The following is a 16,839-nucleotide window of genomic DNA, read 5'->3' as shown; positions in this document are numbered from 1 at the left end:
GTGTTGCATGATTACACATTTCCACACCCGTAACACATACACAAAAATCAAAATGTGTATGTACATGTGCGCACACACATGAACCAGACAGGGTCTCCTGGGCAGAAGGAAGAGAATGTCATCAGAAAGATCAATACAATATCTCATTCCCATCTCTCCCTCTGTAATATCCAATATCTAATACCTGTCATTACATTAATTTTGTGTTTCATGCCCCCACCATCAACAGGCAGTGATGGAGCATGGGGGTGGAACACCATCATTGCACAATACAGTGTAAGCCATATTAAGCATTGCGAATTGTCCTTTCACCTGAAGGCCATTGTATTGGTGCCCAGCTCCCAATCATTTCAAAGGTGCGTAGGAAAATAATAATAGTAGATTAGGCTCATGATTAGCAAGACTGAGAAAACCCCTAACTAATGAGATGATAATATTCTGCACAACAGCCTATATTCAAAAAGAAAGAAAGAAAGAAAGAAAGAAAGAAAGAAAGAAAGAAAGAAAGAAAGAAAGAAAGAAAGAAAGAAGTTATTTTCTTTCTTTTTAAAAAAAAACCCAACAATGTCACACAGTGTCCAGTTTATTACAAGCTTTCAGAACTAAGTGAAAATGTATCTCTTAAACGGAATACTGAAAGCCGACAGCAATTTACACAGCCCAGCTATAGACTAGTGTCTTGTAATCTATACTACTGCTTCAATAGCTCTTACACAGTTCATATTCCTTTTTGTGTACTGGATAGGCAGGTACATTCCTCAGAAAAAAGCAGCACTCCATTTCAAAACCTGATCTATACAAGACACTTTCTTTGAGGCTAGCAGCTTTTCAGCTGCAACTTCATGCCCAGCTTAGGTGGACAGAAAAACATGGCCAGAACTTTGCTTGAGTTCCAGAGGGCTGCATGCTACATGTTTTGACCAGTACGGTGCATGGTGCAAAGGACTTTGATTAGAAATAAAATTGACGACCTTTATCCTTTCACTGGAAATGCTCTGACTGCGCATAGGGATCTTTGAACACCAGTTTCACAGAGGGAACCTTTGCCTGTCTACTCAGAAGTAAGAACCATTGTAATCTCAATCATTATAAGAAATTTAGATTAGGCCTGGCTCTCTGAATGTAACTTTCCTACATATCCCTTGGTTTGCTAACTGAATAGCGTTCTATGTTGTTTCCTTTAAGTACCCATGATTCCTGACACATACACAGTGGTGTAGCGTGGGTTGTCAGCACCCGGGGCAAGGCAAGTAATTTGCGCCCCTTAACCCATGGATTTGCGCCCCCTAACCCGTGGATTTGTGCCCCCTAACCCTAACCACCAGATGTTGCGCCTGGTGCGGCCGGCCACCCCTGCACCCCCCACGCTATGCCACTGCACACACACACCCCAGGATAATATTACTAAGCAACATCTGAATGAGCTGTATAAAACGTAAGCCATATATTACCTGTAATCCCCATAAAGGTAAGCTTCTGTTCACCCAAAAGATAAGTGACCTGTTAAATTACAGTAACAAAATGAATACATCTCCAACGTCAGGCTCAGATAAGCTATAGGAAAGAAAACTAACCCCCCCACACACACAATTAGACCCCCTATGCCCTATAAATGTTTTAATTCATATTGTAACAAACACTAGAAACCTACAGCCAAGGAACTGACTGACAAGTCCTAGTCCGGTTATCAGGCATCTTTGGACCTCCAGATGTTGCTGAACTTCAATTTTAATAAATTTTCAATGTGCAGAATAATAATAGTCTAAAAACTGGCTTGTCTCTCCTTTTTTTTCGAATAATCGAAGTGGAATAAGAAAGATTAATTGCACTTCCAGTGTACTGTTGAAGAGGACTTGGAAAAAAAGCATCCAGCAGTTATCATGCAATATTTTTTATAGATGAATCAATAATACTTACTCATTAATGAAATAACCCAAAGAAATAAACTCTCCAAAGGCTTCAGTGAACCATTAAAAACATACCTTAAAAAACCTGTTGTTTTTGCTTCAAATGGCAAAACCTGGGAGAGCGTAGTTTAATTCTAACACAGCTGTAGACTCACTGAGCTCTCATACGATCTAAGGTGATTTGCTTGTGCCAAATACATGTTTGTGATGAATCGTGGGGGTTTCTGGATTCAAATTTCCAATGGTTCATGTTCCTGACCAATTTTCCCCAGCATAACGATTTCTAACTAACTATCCATCTTGCAGAAGCACAGTTCCTGTTTACACCAATATGTGTATTCTTTAAGAAAAGTGCATTATTGTATCTTAGCTCAAAACATATTACTGTTCTTGTAAATACAACCTTAAACTTACCAATCTATCTTGCTGGAAGTGTTGTTCTGACTGGAACATCCCCAAATTAATTCCTTGCTACCAGGCATCCAAATATAAAATCCATTTTCGTTTAGATAACGGTGTAATTGCACAACAAAAATAGTATTAAGGGGGAGAGGGGGAGGGAGAGGGAAAGGAAAGGCAGACAAGATAATTAGCTAGCTGTAACAATACTTTTTTAAAAATGGTTGTGAAATAGCATGCAGGACAGATGCTATAATGTCTTGTCTGAGAAAGGAAAGAGGTTAAATATGAGAAGAAGGAGTGATACTAAGCATAAATGCAAGAAAAGAACTCCAACTAAGGATGGGGAGCGTTTATTGATAGAATAAACAAGGTATCAGAAAAAAGAATAAGGCATTAGAAAGTTAAACTTGGGATATTTAATACATATAGTCAAGACAACGGTCAGGTTTAGACAACATGCAAAACCATAGTTTAGTGTGATGAGAATTAGCTATACCAATCAATCAATCAATCAATCAATCAATTTCCTTTATTCGACCGATAGTCAGAAATAAAACACAGAAATAAAACACAATACAGAATTATGAACTAAAACATCATAGGGGTACATGAATAAGGTAGGGCCACAGCACTAAACCTCTCATAGATAACCCACATCAAGGCATTCAATTGTACGTTTCCGACGCTTGAGTGCCAGGAAAAGGAATTTAGCCACTGACAAAGTTGTTTTCCTAGAAGACTTATTTAGCAGATATGCTGTCTGCTTTCCTCTTTGTCGGGGACTAAGCTGGGGTAAGTATGGGGTTATAAGATACTGTCTTAAATCGTTGTAGAAGGGACACCTCATTAAAATGTGCTCTGTGGATTCTACCTCACCCAACGCACAATGGCATAATCTCTGGTCATATGGGACTCCTCCATATCTTCCCTTCAGAACCGCTGAGTCAAGAACATTCAGCCTAGCCGCGGTAAATAGTCTGCGGTATTCCATGTAGTGGATATCCGCCAGGTAGCGAGCTGGAGCAGCTCGGTACAACTGCTCCCCCAGAAACAGCCCAGGTTGCACACAGGCTATGTCCTCCTGTCTCGCAATATCCCTTAATCTTTGGGCGATCACCGCCTTTGCGTGGCTATACGTCATGGACTCTATATAAAGGGAGGACAACCCGCACTTCTGCACTTCCTCCACTATCTCCCCTTCCCATGGAGATTTAAAGTTATCCCTCAGAATCAAGGGGGCCAAACCCACCGGTCTGAAGCAAAGCTTAAGCCAAAGCCATAACTTCGCTTTCAGGGCCACATACCTAAAGGCTTGGCAACCGGTTTCCAATCTCATGATCGCACCTGCCACGGAGGGGGGGATCCTGAGTATGGCCCTGAGGAATTGGGTTTGGATAGATTCCAATTTTTCAAAGTCCCTATGTGAGCCCAAGGCAATGCCCACCAGTAGAAGAGGGAGGACTTTCATTTTAAAGAGTCGCAAGGCAACTTTGACAGTTTGTGCCTGTTTCTTAGAGTACAGGGTTCTAATCACCAAGGCTGCTTTCGATGCGTTCGAGGCTATGTATTCTCTGTGTGCCAAGAAGGACCTATTTGATCTAACAACCTGACCCAGGTATTTGAAGCAGCTGACCTGCTCTAAAGGAATACCATTAATTGACCATAATTTAGGTTTCAGTCGAGTGGCAAAGACCATTATTTTGGTCTTGGCATAATTTAGTTGGAGCTCATGTTGGGTCACATATTCATGAAGAGCTCGAAGCATCCTCCTTAATCCGATGGGGGACGTAGCTAATAGGGCGGCATCGTCCGCATACAGCAGGACATTCAAGGCTCGTCCTGCCAGTTTTGGTGGATGGAAATCAGTATTTGCCATATGCACCACTAGCGAATTAATATAGAAATTAAACAGGGCAGGGGCAAGCAAACAGCTCTGTCTTACCCCCCTAGTGGTGGCAACCGGATTGGAGACTAGCCCCTTGCTATCTAGCCTAATCCTCAGGAAGGTATTTGTATGCAAATTAATAATCAGCAGGAGAAGACGGCGGTCGATAGATGTCGCTGCCAATTTTGCCCATAGCTGGTTCCTGGGAATTAGATCAAAAGCCTGCTTAAAGTCTATAAAGGCGACGTGGAGGGCTTTTAGGCCATTGTCAGCATACTTGGTGGCCAAGTGATTTAGGATCAAGATTTGGTCTGTTGTTGATCTTCCAGGGCGGAAACCCGCCTGTTCCTCTGCGATGATGTTGTTACTTTCCATCCAGGTCGTTAATTTGTTAAGTAGAAATCTTGAATAGATCTTCCCGATAACATTTAGCAGGCTAATTGGTCTAAAATTGAATTAGCTATACCAAGATTTGGGCTTCCATGCTCGACCTGTCTCCCAACGCTAGAATGCTCATATCAAAAAGTTTCGCTTCCAATTCCAAATAGCATGTTGGCTGAACCCTAAACTATGGTTAATGCTAACCATGTTTTTGAATCAAAGCACCCTTGTAATCCCATGGCTTTGATTTTTGCTTGCTCCAAACAACGCACAGTTAAGATGAACTAGCTTTTTGGTTAGGACCACACAACAAGCTGCAATTAATCTAAACTAGAAGTGAAAGTTTCCAAATTCATCCTTGTGGTGGGGTGCCAGAGGAAGGGTGCTTCTTGTTCCCAGCTTGTTCCCAGCTCATAACATTCAAAGTGTGCCGTTATTGTGTACGCTATGATTCCACAGAAAAGCAAAATATGGCATTGGCCACCAAAAATAATCAACTTCCTGAGACTCTCAGCAGTCCTTCTTGAGGTTCAGTAAGTTTCTATCTTCACATTTGTGAAGATGAACATGCATGGCCAACACCTGCTGAAATATCGTAACTCAAAGGGGTAACTAAATAAGATTCCCAGTGATTGGGAATGTTTAGCACTGTTATACAGCATTTTGCATCTCCCCACAGTTAGTGATGCTATTAAAAGTAGGAAATGTTCCAGAACATATATCAAAGACAAAATAATGGGTTGGATTCAAATGTGCCTCTCTCCCAGAAGAAATGTTCTCTTCCCCTGACATAAGAGCTTTTTTCCAATGGGGTGGAAGAATGCTGAATGAGAAAAGCCTCTCCAAATTTAGAGGACTTCCTTTGTTTGGCCAAACAATTGTGTAAGACTTAACACAACATGTAACAATACAGTGGTACCTTGGTTTGCATATGTCTTGGTTTGAATATGTTTTGGATTACAAACACATCAAACCCAGAAGTGTGTGTCCCAGTTTGCAACCTTTTATTTTGGATGACAACACATTTTTATGGGATTACGAACAAAAATTCTTTGGAGGCCCCATTGGTGAAAGTGCGCCTTCGGTTACAACCTGTTTTGGTTTGCAAACGGACCTCCGGAACGGGTTATGATTGTAAACCAAGGTACCACTGTAACAAGTAACATTTATAATATGGGCCTCATTTAAGCCAGCGGCTGATTTTACTGGAATTACATCTTGCATGAGCATTTACTTCATGTAGCAAAGCCAGGTAAAAAAAGTATCTCTTCTCCCATACATTTGACAGATTGTGATAAACACTCTTGCTACTTATTGAGGAAACGTTTTCTGCGGATGATGTTTTTGCTGTTTATCGCTCATTATAATGCTTTTATTGCATTTTTTTATTACTCTGTCTTTTGACTCTTAAGTCAGGGTGCTTCTGTAGTGAACAAATAATAATGATAAGTATAATAAATATTGCACTTAGAAAAATATGTGTATTTTTATGCTATTAATAATATAATATATATACTTAATGCTGTAATAATAATACAGGGTGGTATTCAACCAAGTTTTATTTAGAGTAGACACGATTGATATTAAGGAACATGACTGAGTTAGGCTCATTTATTTCAATCAGTCTGAGTAAGCTTTAGCTGAATACCACCCAAAAACAATTATATTCTATGTCCTGAGATGTCCTGGAAATTAAGCTGCAAAGGAACCGCCTTCATCTATGGACTGACTCATTGATGCCTTCTCACTGAATCCTTCTTCCTTCAACTGAATTAATTGTATGAAACAATCATTTTCTTATTTCCCCTTTTGAAAAAAAACTGCTTCCCACGCCGGGGGTTCTTATGTATGTATCCATCATTTTCATGTCTGCTTCATAAACCTGATGAAAGAACTTATTGCTCATGAACACTCACCCCAAAGAAATGAACTGCTGCCCTTTTAGATTAACACAGGACACTTTCATCAATTTTCATCACTGAAAGAGGATTTGCAGACCCTGATCCTCAATGTAGAATGGCGATAAGATGCTACAGAAAGTGTGGTGGTCCGCATGCAAAAGCTAGTGGTGCTTGCCACCATAACGTCTCAAAACTGGGTTGCTATACAGGCAGGGCAGAGATCCAGCATCCAAAGCCATTTCCCTCAATATACAGTGGTACCTCAGGCTAAGTACTTAATTCGTTCCGGAGGTCCGTACTTAACCTGAAACTGTTCTTAACCTGAAGCACCACTTTAGCTAATGGGGCCTCCTGCTGCTGCCGCGCTGCCGGAGCACAATTTCTGTTCTCATCCTGAAGCAAAGTTATTAACCTGAGGTACTATTTCTGGGTTAGCGGAGTCTGTAACGTGAAGCGTATGTAACCTGAAGCGTATGTAACCCGAGGTACCACTGTAGTCCTGAACTAAAAACCAGAATCCCTGCCTGCCCCTCTTCTATCCTGGCTTGCTATAGAACCCATTCCAGCCTTGGTCCAGTATATCTGAAGGAGCGTCTCCACCCCCATCATTCTACCCGGACACTGAGGTCCAGCACCGAGGGCCTTCTGGTGGTTTCCTCACTGCGAGAAGCCAAGTTACAGGGAACCAGGCAGAGGGCCTTCTCGGTAGTGGCACCCTCCCTGTGGAACACCCTCCCACCAGATGTCAAAGAGAATAACAACTACCAGACTTTTAGAAGACATCTGAAGGCAGCCCTGTTTAGGGAAGCTTTTAATGTTTGCTGTATTACAGTATTTTAATATTTTTTTGGAAACCACCCAGAGTGGCTGGGGTAATAATAATAATAATAATAATAATAATAATAATAATAATAATTCCATGTTTAGGATTGCTTTAGAACATAGGCAGCTATTCAAGAATTTAACCCTCTAATTTAAAGGCTACCCTGCTGGCGTTGGATAACAAACGCATAGAAAGGGAAGCTCAATGGAAAATGGAAGTAACAAACCCAACAATGTAATAGCCACCTGAATTTTCAGAAGTCTATTCTTATTTTTCTCAGCCTCATTATATTTATCTCTCTTATATTGGTATCAATATCTGTTCAGACAGTATTGTTGCAAAAACAAAAACACCCCAAACCCTCTGCCTTGTATTTTCTGTCCTCTACTTAGAGTTAAAGGGCACCTTTAAAAACCAACATTGGTTTCACCTTGTGGGCTTATAGCCGAATAAAGTATTATCTATCTATCAAAAAAACCAACATCTTTTTTCCCCTGAGATGTAATTTGTCGTCATTTTTAGGGATTTTTATTCCTCTGAATTTCTCTCCAGAATGTGGAGGGCTAAATTGCTTGATCTTGGTTGTGGAGCTGCATAGATCAGTTATCAAACTGCTATCCAAATAAATAAACAAAATCTATAACTTTTGCCATTTCAGACAACTGAATTTTGCCATTTGTCAGACTTTGCAGCCCATGCCTTTCCTTTCCCCCTCTGAGACTGCCATTGCACACAAACACCCCACGCAAAGAGAAATATTCATGTGGTCAGCATCGTTTTGCTTCTGTGATTTGAGCACTAACCCTGATATGTACTTGTGCATATCAGTAGCCTGTAAGAAGGAGGGGGGAGAGAGAGGACATGAACTGAAAACTGCGACAAACTGCACATGGGCTGGTTCTGAAATTAATATGATAAATTCTCCAAGTTGATCTGGAAGATGAGGCACCATCATTCCATGGGAACAATAACAGACACAGAATGGGGACACCCACGCATACCTAGTAATTTGCAGGAATCTCCATTCCTCCTGCCAACATGACTAAATTTTTGCTATTCCTCACCAAAAAAAGGGGGGGGATTTAATATGAAACTAAGTGTCAGTTTTTGAACAATTTTTGTGTGTGGCTATAATTAGATTATACAGTGCTCGGTTTATATGCCAGCTATTTAAAATGAACAGCACTAACAGCCTCCGTAGGCACGTTCCTCAGGAATGCAACCATTTGGGGGAACTTATGCAAGGAATCATTTGTTTAAATTGCCTACTCCATTAAAATAATTGCATGTATTTTGAAACAACTTATATCAGAATATATCAAATTGGTCTCTATATTACCCCAAATGGGTAATAGAGAGGAAAGGAGAGGAAAGTACTATTAGATGCTGCTGAAAATAATAATCCCAAGAAAATTCAGGGCTCCTATGAAAAAAAATCAGCTCAAAATTCTAGCCAGACTGATGGTGAGTAAGCCTATCCAAAAATATCATGCCATGCTATTTTAAAAGCCACTGTGACATGACATACAGAAAGCCAGTACTTTGACAAACTTTGAGTAACACGAACATAGGAAGATGCCCTATACCAAGTAAGAACATTGGGTCCATCTAATTTTGCACTGACTACACAGACTACAGTGGTTTTCCAGGACAGAAAGTATTTTCCAGTCCTATTGGGACATGCCAAAAATTAAACTTGGGATATTCTGTGTCCAAATAGATGCTCTACAACTGAGCTACACTCTTTCTGTTGATATATGCTTGTATAATAATTGAATAATGTATTATTGAGCATGTCTTTCATAAAAGCTGTTAAAAATATATTTTTTGTTGTTGTCTGCATTAAAAACAATATTTGCTGAATACACCAGCACTTACATTGCGGTGAGGGGAACATCCAAGAAAAAAGGCAGTTATTTTTGCCACATCTTAAGTACCATACCTGTTCAAAATAATTAGAGTTTTCCACCTTTGTTTTGTATTATAAGCCATACCTTAAAACTGTGTTTTTAGAAATGGCCCTTTGAGGCTGTAGCCACTAACCAAACCACTCAATGAAAACCATGATTTAAGAAGTACCGTTCACTCCCAATTTGTCCCAATTTCAGAAATAAAGAGAATAGGTACTCCCTCACACAGTATTGTCATTTATATTTCCCCTTTCATGGGGGGGGGGGCACAGCTCCACTGAAGCCTCAATAATTGTTGCATTCTTTCTAATTTCAATGTGCAAATACTACTTTCTTATCTCTTGGACAACTCCTCCAGAAAAATCTGCAAGGGGAGAAATTCTGAGACACGCTGAATGCATTGGAGCAACTGCCTGGAGAAAGACATTGGAATAATAAAATAACAATCATCTAAAATGGCACATGATTAGAAGGAAGACCGCATGTTTGAAAGCTCTTAAGAAGGCAAGACACAAGGAAAATGGTTAGGGAAAGCCAAAGAGGAAACAAGAATATAAGAGGCAATCAATGAGATGTAATGATCTCTGACAATTTTTGTAGACAAGGTCTTCCCCTTCTATGAAGCAGCACATTAAGACAGAAGAAGTTGTATGTGAACTCAGAGGAACAGAATAATAAAAAGACAGCATTCAGACAGTTTAATTTCTTCACAGTTACACATGTTAAAGTCATATCAAAATAGCCTACTGAGCTTTGGCAAGTCCAGTCTTATTAATGCCAAGCTTGGAACTACTAAATGACTTATGCCTGCGCCATTACTATTCTGCCATGCTCAAAAAAGGTTTGGCAATATATGAGCTATCATCATACCCTGTGCTCCTGCGTCCTTCCCTTGCATGCTCACACCATAATTTTATCTGAACTGGGCAGAATATGGTTTGCTCAAACCACACAGTTGGAATTCTTCAGGAACACTCACATATCCGAAACAACGTGCTAGTAAAAATTAATAAGGGCCAATAATAGTGACCTAAATACAATGCACACATTCCAGATGTGAAAAGCCCTTCTGTTAAAAGGTTTGTAACTCTTTTACCTGTGCTGAGAATGCCGCAAGTGTTCTTGTGAGACATACGACAGGCAATGCAATAAATGGTCTTAAAATATGCTGTCCCTCTGCAATTTATCCACATCACCACACGTTGGTGATGGTTTTTTCTAAGATTCTTGTACTTTCTGCTCCCCCACCCACATACAGTAAATTCTATGCCCATAGCTAATACAGTTTAGCCTATAGCTAAACTATGCCTATGGCTGCTACAGATGCACAATTAAAGCTCAGCGATGAGTGAAACCATTTATGGAGCATAAACTGTTGAGTGAAACAGTTTATGAAGCATTTTGAAAGGCAAATAAAAGAAGAAAACATTACCATCCGTGTTGTTGAGATGGATCATCCAGGAGCACTCGTACAATGTACAACAAACAGCTAAGCAGCTTGAGTGAAAAATTGAACAAGCGTATCCGGAGGCCTGTTATAAGAAAGACAATGAAACGAAGTGAAGTTTTTGTGGAATTTATAAGTCCATACTCACTGTAAAGTGTGTGGGGAGAAAGGCCTAAACAGGGGTGGGATGAGAACACTCAATTATTGTGAAACATGGACCACTTATAAACGCCATCTCCAACTCCTCAAAAGATTCCATCAACGGTGTCTCTGAAAAATTTTACACCTCACTTGGGAAGACAGGTGAACTAATGCCAGTGTACTGGAAGAAGCAAAGATCACCAGTGTTGAAGCCATGATTTTTCAACATCAATTTCATTGGACTGGTCATGTTGTGTGGACGCCTGATTATTGTCTTCCAAAGCAATGACTCTATTCCAAACTCAAAAATTGTAAGCATAATGCCGGTAGCCAACAAAAGAGGTTTAAAGACTCTCTCACGGCACATCTTTTAAAAATGTAGTATAAACACCAACAACTGGGAAACACTGGCCTGCGAGCGCTCCAATTGGAGAACACAGCCTTTACCAAAGGTGTCATGGGCTTTGAAGACACTTGAACTCAGGATGAAAGGGAGAAACATGCTAAGAGGAAGACACTTGGCAAACCCTCACCGTGATCAACTCCTGCCTGGAAACCTGTGTCCCCACTGTGGAAGAATGTGTGGATCCAGAATCGGCCTTCACAGTCACTTACGAATCCACTGTTGAAACCTTGTTTATGGAACACAATCTTACTCAGCTTCGAGTAATCACCAAAGAAAAAGAAGATTACTCATTATTTTGGTTACATTTTTGGTAGAGAGTCTCCTCCGTCAACTCACAGATATTTAACACCAATAGAGAAAGAATCGAATAGTGGGACAGAGCAGCTGAAGATACCAGAGCAGACATTTGCTTCTAGATCAGATGGCTTCTTAACCCCCTCCCAGTATTACTTTTGTGCAGAAAACGCATATGGAAGCCCATAAAATATTGAACAACATTTGTTCAGAATTGTAGCTGCTCACAGACCGCTTAAAAATCAGATAATTGAAAGCTGGTGCTGAATGTACAATTTCATATCTTCAGAGCTTTAATAATAATATTTATATATATATAACCCGCCCTCCCCAGCCAAAGCTGGGCTCAGAGCGGCTAACAACAGTAAAATAATACAACATTCTAATAATACAGTAAAATAATACAATATTGTTGGGAAAATGTTAATTATTTAAGACAAAACACCCTTGGCCACAAAACAGTGCTTCCTTCCTATCTATGAAACAACACCAGGGCATGGGGGGGGTGAGTTTGCAAGAGCAGATTTGCTCATCTTGATGAAGGTTAGTTTTCATTTGCTCAGGACTAAGAGAGCTGTCGGTCACTGAATCATGCATAAATTATATTATAGGGTACATGTGAAGCAAAGAAAGCATTTTGTATTTTTTCAAGTTAGAGAGAGAGGAAGAGCATCCAATGTATATACAAGTTATATACAGAGAACATCCAATTTAAACCGTGCCGACTATAAACAGATATGGAGTTGTACAATCCAAAACAATAACTCTGAAACCCTCTGAAACATTGTTTGCCATGAAAATGAACAGATGGCCCTGGTGCAATTACCGTCTTTCAGCTTAATAATTAGCCATCAGGCTAAATCAAGGTGCTGGTTTTGCTGTACAAAGCCCTATGCAGCTTGAGACCAGGATACCTATGAGAGAGTCTCATCCCCTATACACCCAACCCTATACAGGTCATCCTGCAGATACCTGTCAGGCGCCAGGAGTCAGCTGCGCTTGCTGAACAGCAGCCCGAAGCGGGAGAAGGCAGAGTGATTCCACCCATCAGCCTTCAAGAACTCAGAGGAGAAGGCGCTGGTGAGAACCAGCTGGCTTCAGCCTTCTTAAGCAGAACTTCCAGCAGCAGTCAGATGCTAGTAACAACACTTGCAATTCATGACTCTACCTTGCTGCTTCTTGCTCATCTGGACCCTTGACCCCATGAACACTGAATTCCCTGACCCCTGGATCATCTGACCACATGGAATTGCTGTTTGCCTGACCCTAGGACTGGGCCAAACTTTGGATGCTGAGCCTGCCTCCAGGCAAGTACACCTCAGAGACTCTTCTGGTTGGCTGATCTCCCACTCCACTGAGCTCTGCATGTTGATGCTCAGCAATGAGACTACGACAGTACAGTGGTACCTTGGTTGTCAAACTTAATCCATTCTGGGAGTCCGTTCAACTCCCGCACAACTCCTGCACTCAATCGGAAGCTGCAGAAGCCATGTCAGAAGTCCAGCTTCCAAAAAACGTTTGCAAACCGGAACACTTACTTCCAGGTTTTCGGCGTTCAGGAGCCAAGCTGTTCAACAACCAAGGTACCACTGTACCACCCTTAGGAAGAGGTCAGTTCCCCGCAATGACAGGAGTTGGGTCTTTAGCCTTTGGTATTCTAATGTCTTTTTGGCATCCATTGAAGGCTTGAAGAATGAAGAGGCCTTTGGAATTGGTGCCCATTGGAACAACTCCTGGGAATGAGTGACTAGCTGCTTCTGTTCTTAAAGGTTAGAGATTTGAAAGGGACCACAATAAGGCAGAGCGAAGACACCAGTGTTTGTGGTGGTGAGTAAGAACTGCACAGAAAGGGAAGGAAGCTCCTGCTGAGATATATCAAATCCTGTCTCTGACAGGCAGGCCAGTGCCTCTGACAATTTCTTCTGCCTATTATCCTCCCAATTCATCTCCCCCTTGACATTCTTCAACAAATGTTTCCTACTCTGTTAATATTGCCATCTGCTGAAGACAGCTGATGAATGCTAATGACACTGTGAATTTTTAGAAATCTGTGCCGTTGACACCTTTCTGTGGTGTTTTTAAAATGTTTCAGAATAAACATTTAATGTCCTCAATACTATCCATTTTCTCCCTATGAGGCTGTATCAGTCACAACCATAAATTCCCATTAATGGGGTGCAGTAGTGGCCATGTGGAGAAAACAACAGCAATACTCTTCTTAGACTAGGTAATGCATGTATGTTAAGGCTGAGGGCTACTCAGTCCTTTTCTTCTAGAAAAAGGGTGTCTGTACTCACCATTAAGTTGTTACACACCTTTAACCAGTGTTTTTCTTCTAGGAAAAAAAGGTGCTGATACCGCATACTCTTGAGTACCCCCGGGAAAAAAGGACTGAGGGTACTCATGAGGATTCTGATTATAGCTATCAATACAGAAAATGGAAACAGAACATTTTTTCAAAAGAGCTGCAGGCTCCTTTCTAAGGCCACCTCAAATTTTCACTGCCACGCCCCAGCACCTTTTCATTTCTGCTCAGACTGATTCTATACTGTTTATATTCTGCCTTTCCTCTAATACGTTCATGGTGGCTTACACTGAGGAGAGACTGGGAAGAGGAAGAACAAACAATTCTGCGAAGTAGGTTAGGCTGAGAAAGAACAATCTGTCCAAGGTCTCCTGGTGAGATTTGTGGATGAATGGGAAACTCAACCTAGGTTTTGCCAAGCTTAGTCTAACTCTGTAAGGAATGCCTCCCTATCAGTATAATTTCCTGCCTGTCTCTTGCAGCTAGAACACACCTGGACTTGGCCAATGCTAGCAGTGAAGCAGAAGGGACAGCAGAAGAGGAAGAAGAAGAAGAAGAGTTTGGATTTGATATCCCACTATATCACTACCCGAAGGAGTCTCAAAGCAGCTAACATTCTCCTTTCCCTTCCTTCCCCACAACAAACACTCTGTGAGGTGAATGAGGCTGAGAGACTTCAAAGAAGTGTGACTAGCCTAAGGTCACCCAGCAGCTGCATGTGAAGGAGCGGGGACGCGAACCCGGTTCACCAGATTACAAGTCCACCGCTCTTAACCACTGTACCACACTGGATCTCACTGGAACCAAAGAGGTGGCAATTTGGGCAGGGATGGAGAAGCAGCGGCTCTCAAGGTCCTATCAGCCTTAGCCAACACTGGCCAATCACTATGGGAGTTGCAGTCCAACAACATATGGAGGGTCACTCTTGCCATCCCTGACCTAAAGCATCATCTTAATCTTCCAAGAGTCTCAAGCATCAAGCAGCCTGTGCCAGGGCAATTGGGGCACAGCTAGGGAATGGTCTGCCTGAGAGGTGAGCAGATTCCCTACCACTGAATGTTAACTGTAATTCAGTTTTTAAGGATCATGGGCTTTCCCCAGACCTTTTCATTACTCTCCCTCAATCCCAGTTCTGATGTTTACCAGAGCTGAACATCCTGCTCCCATGGTATAAAAGTGATCAGATCCATCCTGTCTATTTTGCTTGGAATGTAGAATGTGTGGGGAGAGAACTCCAGCCTGATGCCCATATGCGTGCAGAAATTACCATCACAAATCTCCCTCCCCACCTTCAAAAAAAAAAGGGATGGATGGACACTTGATTCAGTTAGATTCATGTTAGTTTCCTGTATCACATTGATTCGGCCATCTACGACTCCCAAAAACATCTCAGCTGGATCTATGAAATGACATGGGGTCCTTTACTTTTGCCTTCCATGGCAGGAAGGCAAATGGCACAGGAATTCTAATGGGAAGACAATCCTTTTTCTCTTACTTTGGCTTCCAACTTTGCAGACTCATAAACCCAAATAGCCCTGCACCTTCATTTTCTTTGCGTCCATTTGTCCAAAGTCCCAGAAATATTTTGTTGCTGTTAGCCAAGGTTTGCCTCCATTTCTTGGAGAAGACCAAGCAATATTGTAGCTCAATTCAAGATTGCAAAGTGGTAAATCCTACTGAGTTCAAAGAGTCTTTCCCCCTAGGAAGTATATTTAGAACTGCAGCCTTAAAAAAAATAAAAACGTTGGACGACTCAAATAAAAAGATTGCAGATCTTTTACTATTCTGATTTACTAACAAACATAATTAAGAGAAGCTTTCTATTTCCTCTGGGGGACAGGGAGCTGAAGACTCAGAGAGCCTGATGGTTTTAATGGTAATTGAATTGAATTTTACAGGTGGCGTGAAATTTCATTTAATGCACAGACACAAAGATGCACACCTGCACCTCTTGCTGGGGGTGAGGGAATAAGACACCCAACAGAGTGGGGAGGAGACAAGCAACCTTTGCTGAAAACGAATCTTGGTTTTCTAACTACGTATTACTCGTAATAAGATACACTGGCAGTCAAGCAAAAAATTCAAATCAAGGATAAAAAAATAACTTTCAGCTCAGAGGCATAGCAAGTTTAATTACAATGTCTAGGATCGATTTTGTCAGAGGATTCTATGTGAGCCTTTGAATTTTACAGGATTACCTGTCTAATGAAACAATTGATGTTACAGCACAATTATCACTTGGCTCAATATCTTTCTTACTTACTTTTGGCCCAGGCACACAATTCACCCACCATGAGAAGGTCACTTTAAGTGGCCCTTTGTGACGTTTGTACACATTTGTTCAGTGTTTAGATTGAATGACTTTTTCCAAAAGTCACAGGATGTCCAAGTTCTATAGTGATGTGGATAATGTTCCCTGATCAGCACAGCAAATGAATGCATCCCTGATGGATGAAAGCCATCAAGGGGAATGATTTGCAGTGGCCTCCATGCTGTGTCCATATCTTGCAAAATCCCCTTTAGCCCCTCTATACAGAGCAGTGAGGAACCTTTTCCAGCTAGTGGGCTGGATCCTGACCTCCCGCAACCCCACAGGCCATTCTGACTACTGATGCCATTATGATGTCAGGTGACAGCTTCAAAGGAACTGGCTGTCAGTGTCAATCTCCTGGTCGGCACTGACAGCAAATCCTAGTGATGGATTCAAACAGCACTTGCAAATGGAAATTTTCCTTCTGCAAACTGGCAAAAGCTGGGGAAAATGTATGTGCGCAGGTGCAGAATTAGAGATTCTATTAAGTTATCTTTTCAAGCTCCAGTCACTACCCCTTTATCAAAAATAACCTTTGCATAATTACCTGTCTCAATTTGCCTTTGTTTATGGGAGCATTCACACCTAAGCATTTTCAATTGAAGCTTAATGAAAATTTGGCTCTCAGAGTAGTATAAAGATCAGAACAAAGCATAGGAGATGCAGAGCAGATGCAGAAAGGGAGGACTATTACACCGGCGAAAGTTTTTGTTGTTTTGCTATTGT

At 41.2% G+C, this 16,839-nt stretch overlaps 1 protein-coding gene across 7 annotated transcripts in view; it reads right to left on the bottom strand.

Moving 5' to 3' along the window:
• KCNT2 (potassium sodium-activated channel subfamily T member 2) overlaps positions 1–16,839 on the bottom strand; it is a 222,263-nt gene that overhangs the window by 122,233 nt on the left and 83,191 nt on the right. For 4 of the 7 annotated variants that reach the window (XM_083745330.1, XM_083745333.1, XM_083745329.1 and 1 more), the window contains exons 3-5: positions 10,642–10,741; positions 2,322–2,378; positions 1,452–1,500 (exon numbers count right to left, since the gene is read on the bottom strand). In XM_083745330.1, coding sequence (XP_083601456.1) covers positions 1,452–1,500; positions 2,322–2,378; positions 10,642–10,741 — 206 coding nt within the window. The remainder of the gene's footprint in view (positions 1–1,451; positions 1,501–2,321; positions 2,379–10,641; positions 10,742–16,839) is intronic. The other 3 variants (XM_083745332.1, XM_083745335.1, XM_083745334.1) reach the window with 1 other exon arrangement.

The sequence above is a fragment of the Podarcis gaigeae genome (genome assembly GCF_964106915.1).
Source record: "Podarcis gaigeae genome assembly, chromosome: 6".
Lineage (NCBI taxonomy): Eukaryota > Metazoa > Chordata > Lepidosauria > Squamata > Lacertidae > Podarcis > Podarcis gaigeae.
Note: the sequence above shows the minus strand (reverse complement) of the source record. Positions and strands in the feature narration are given on the sequence as shown.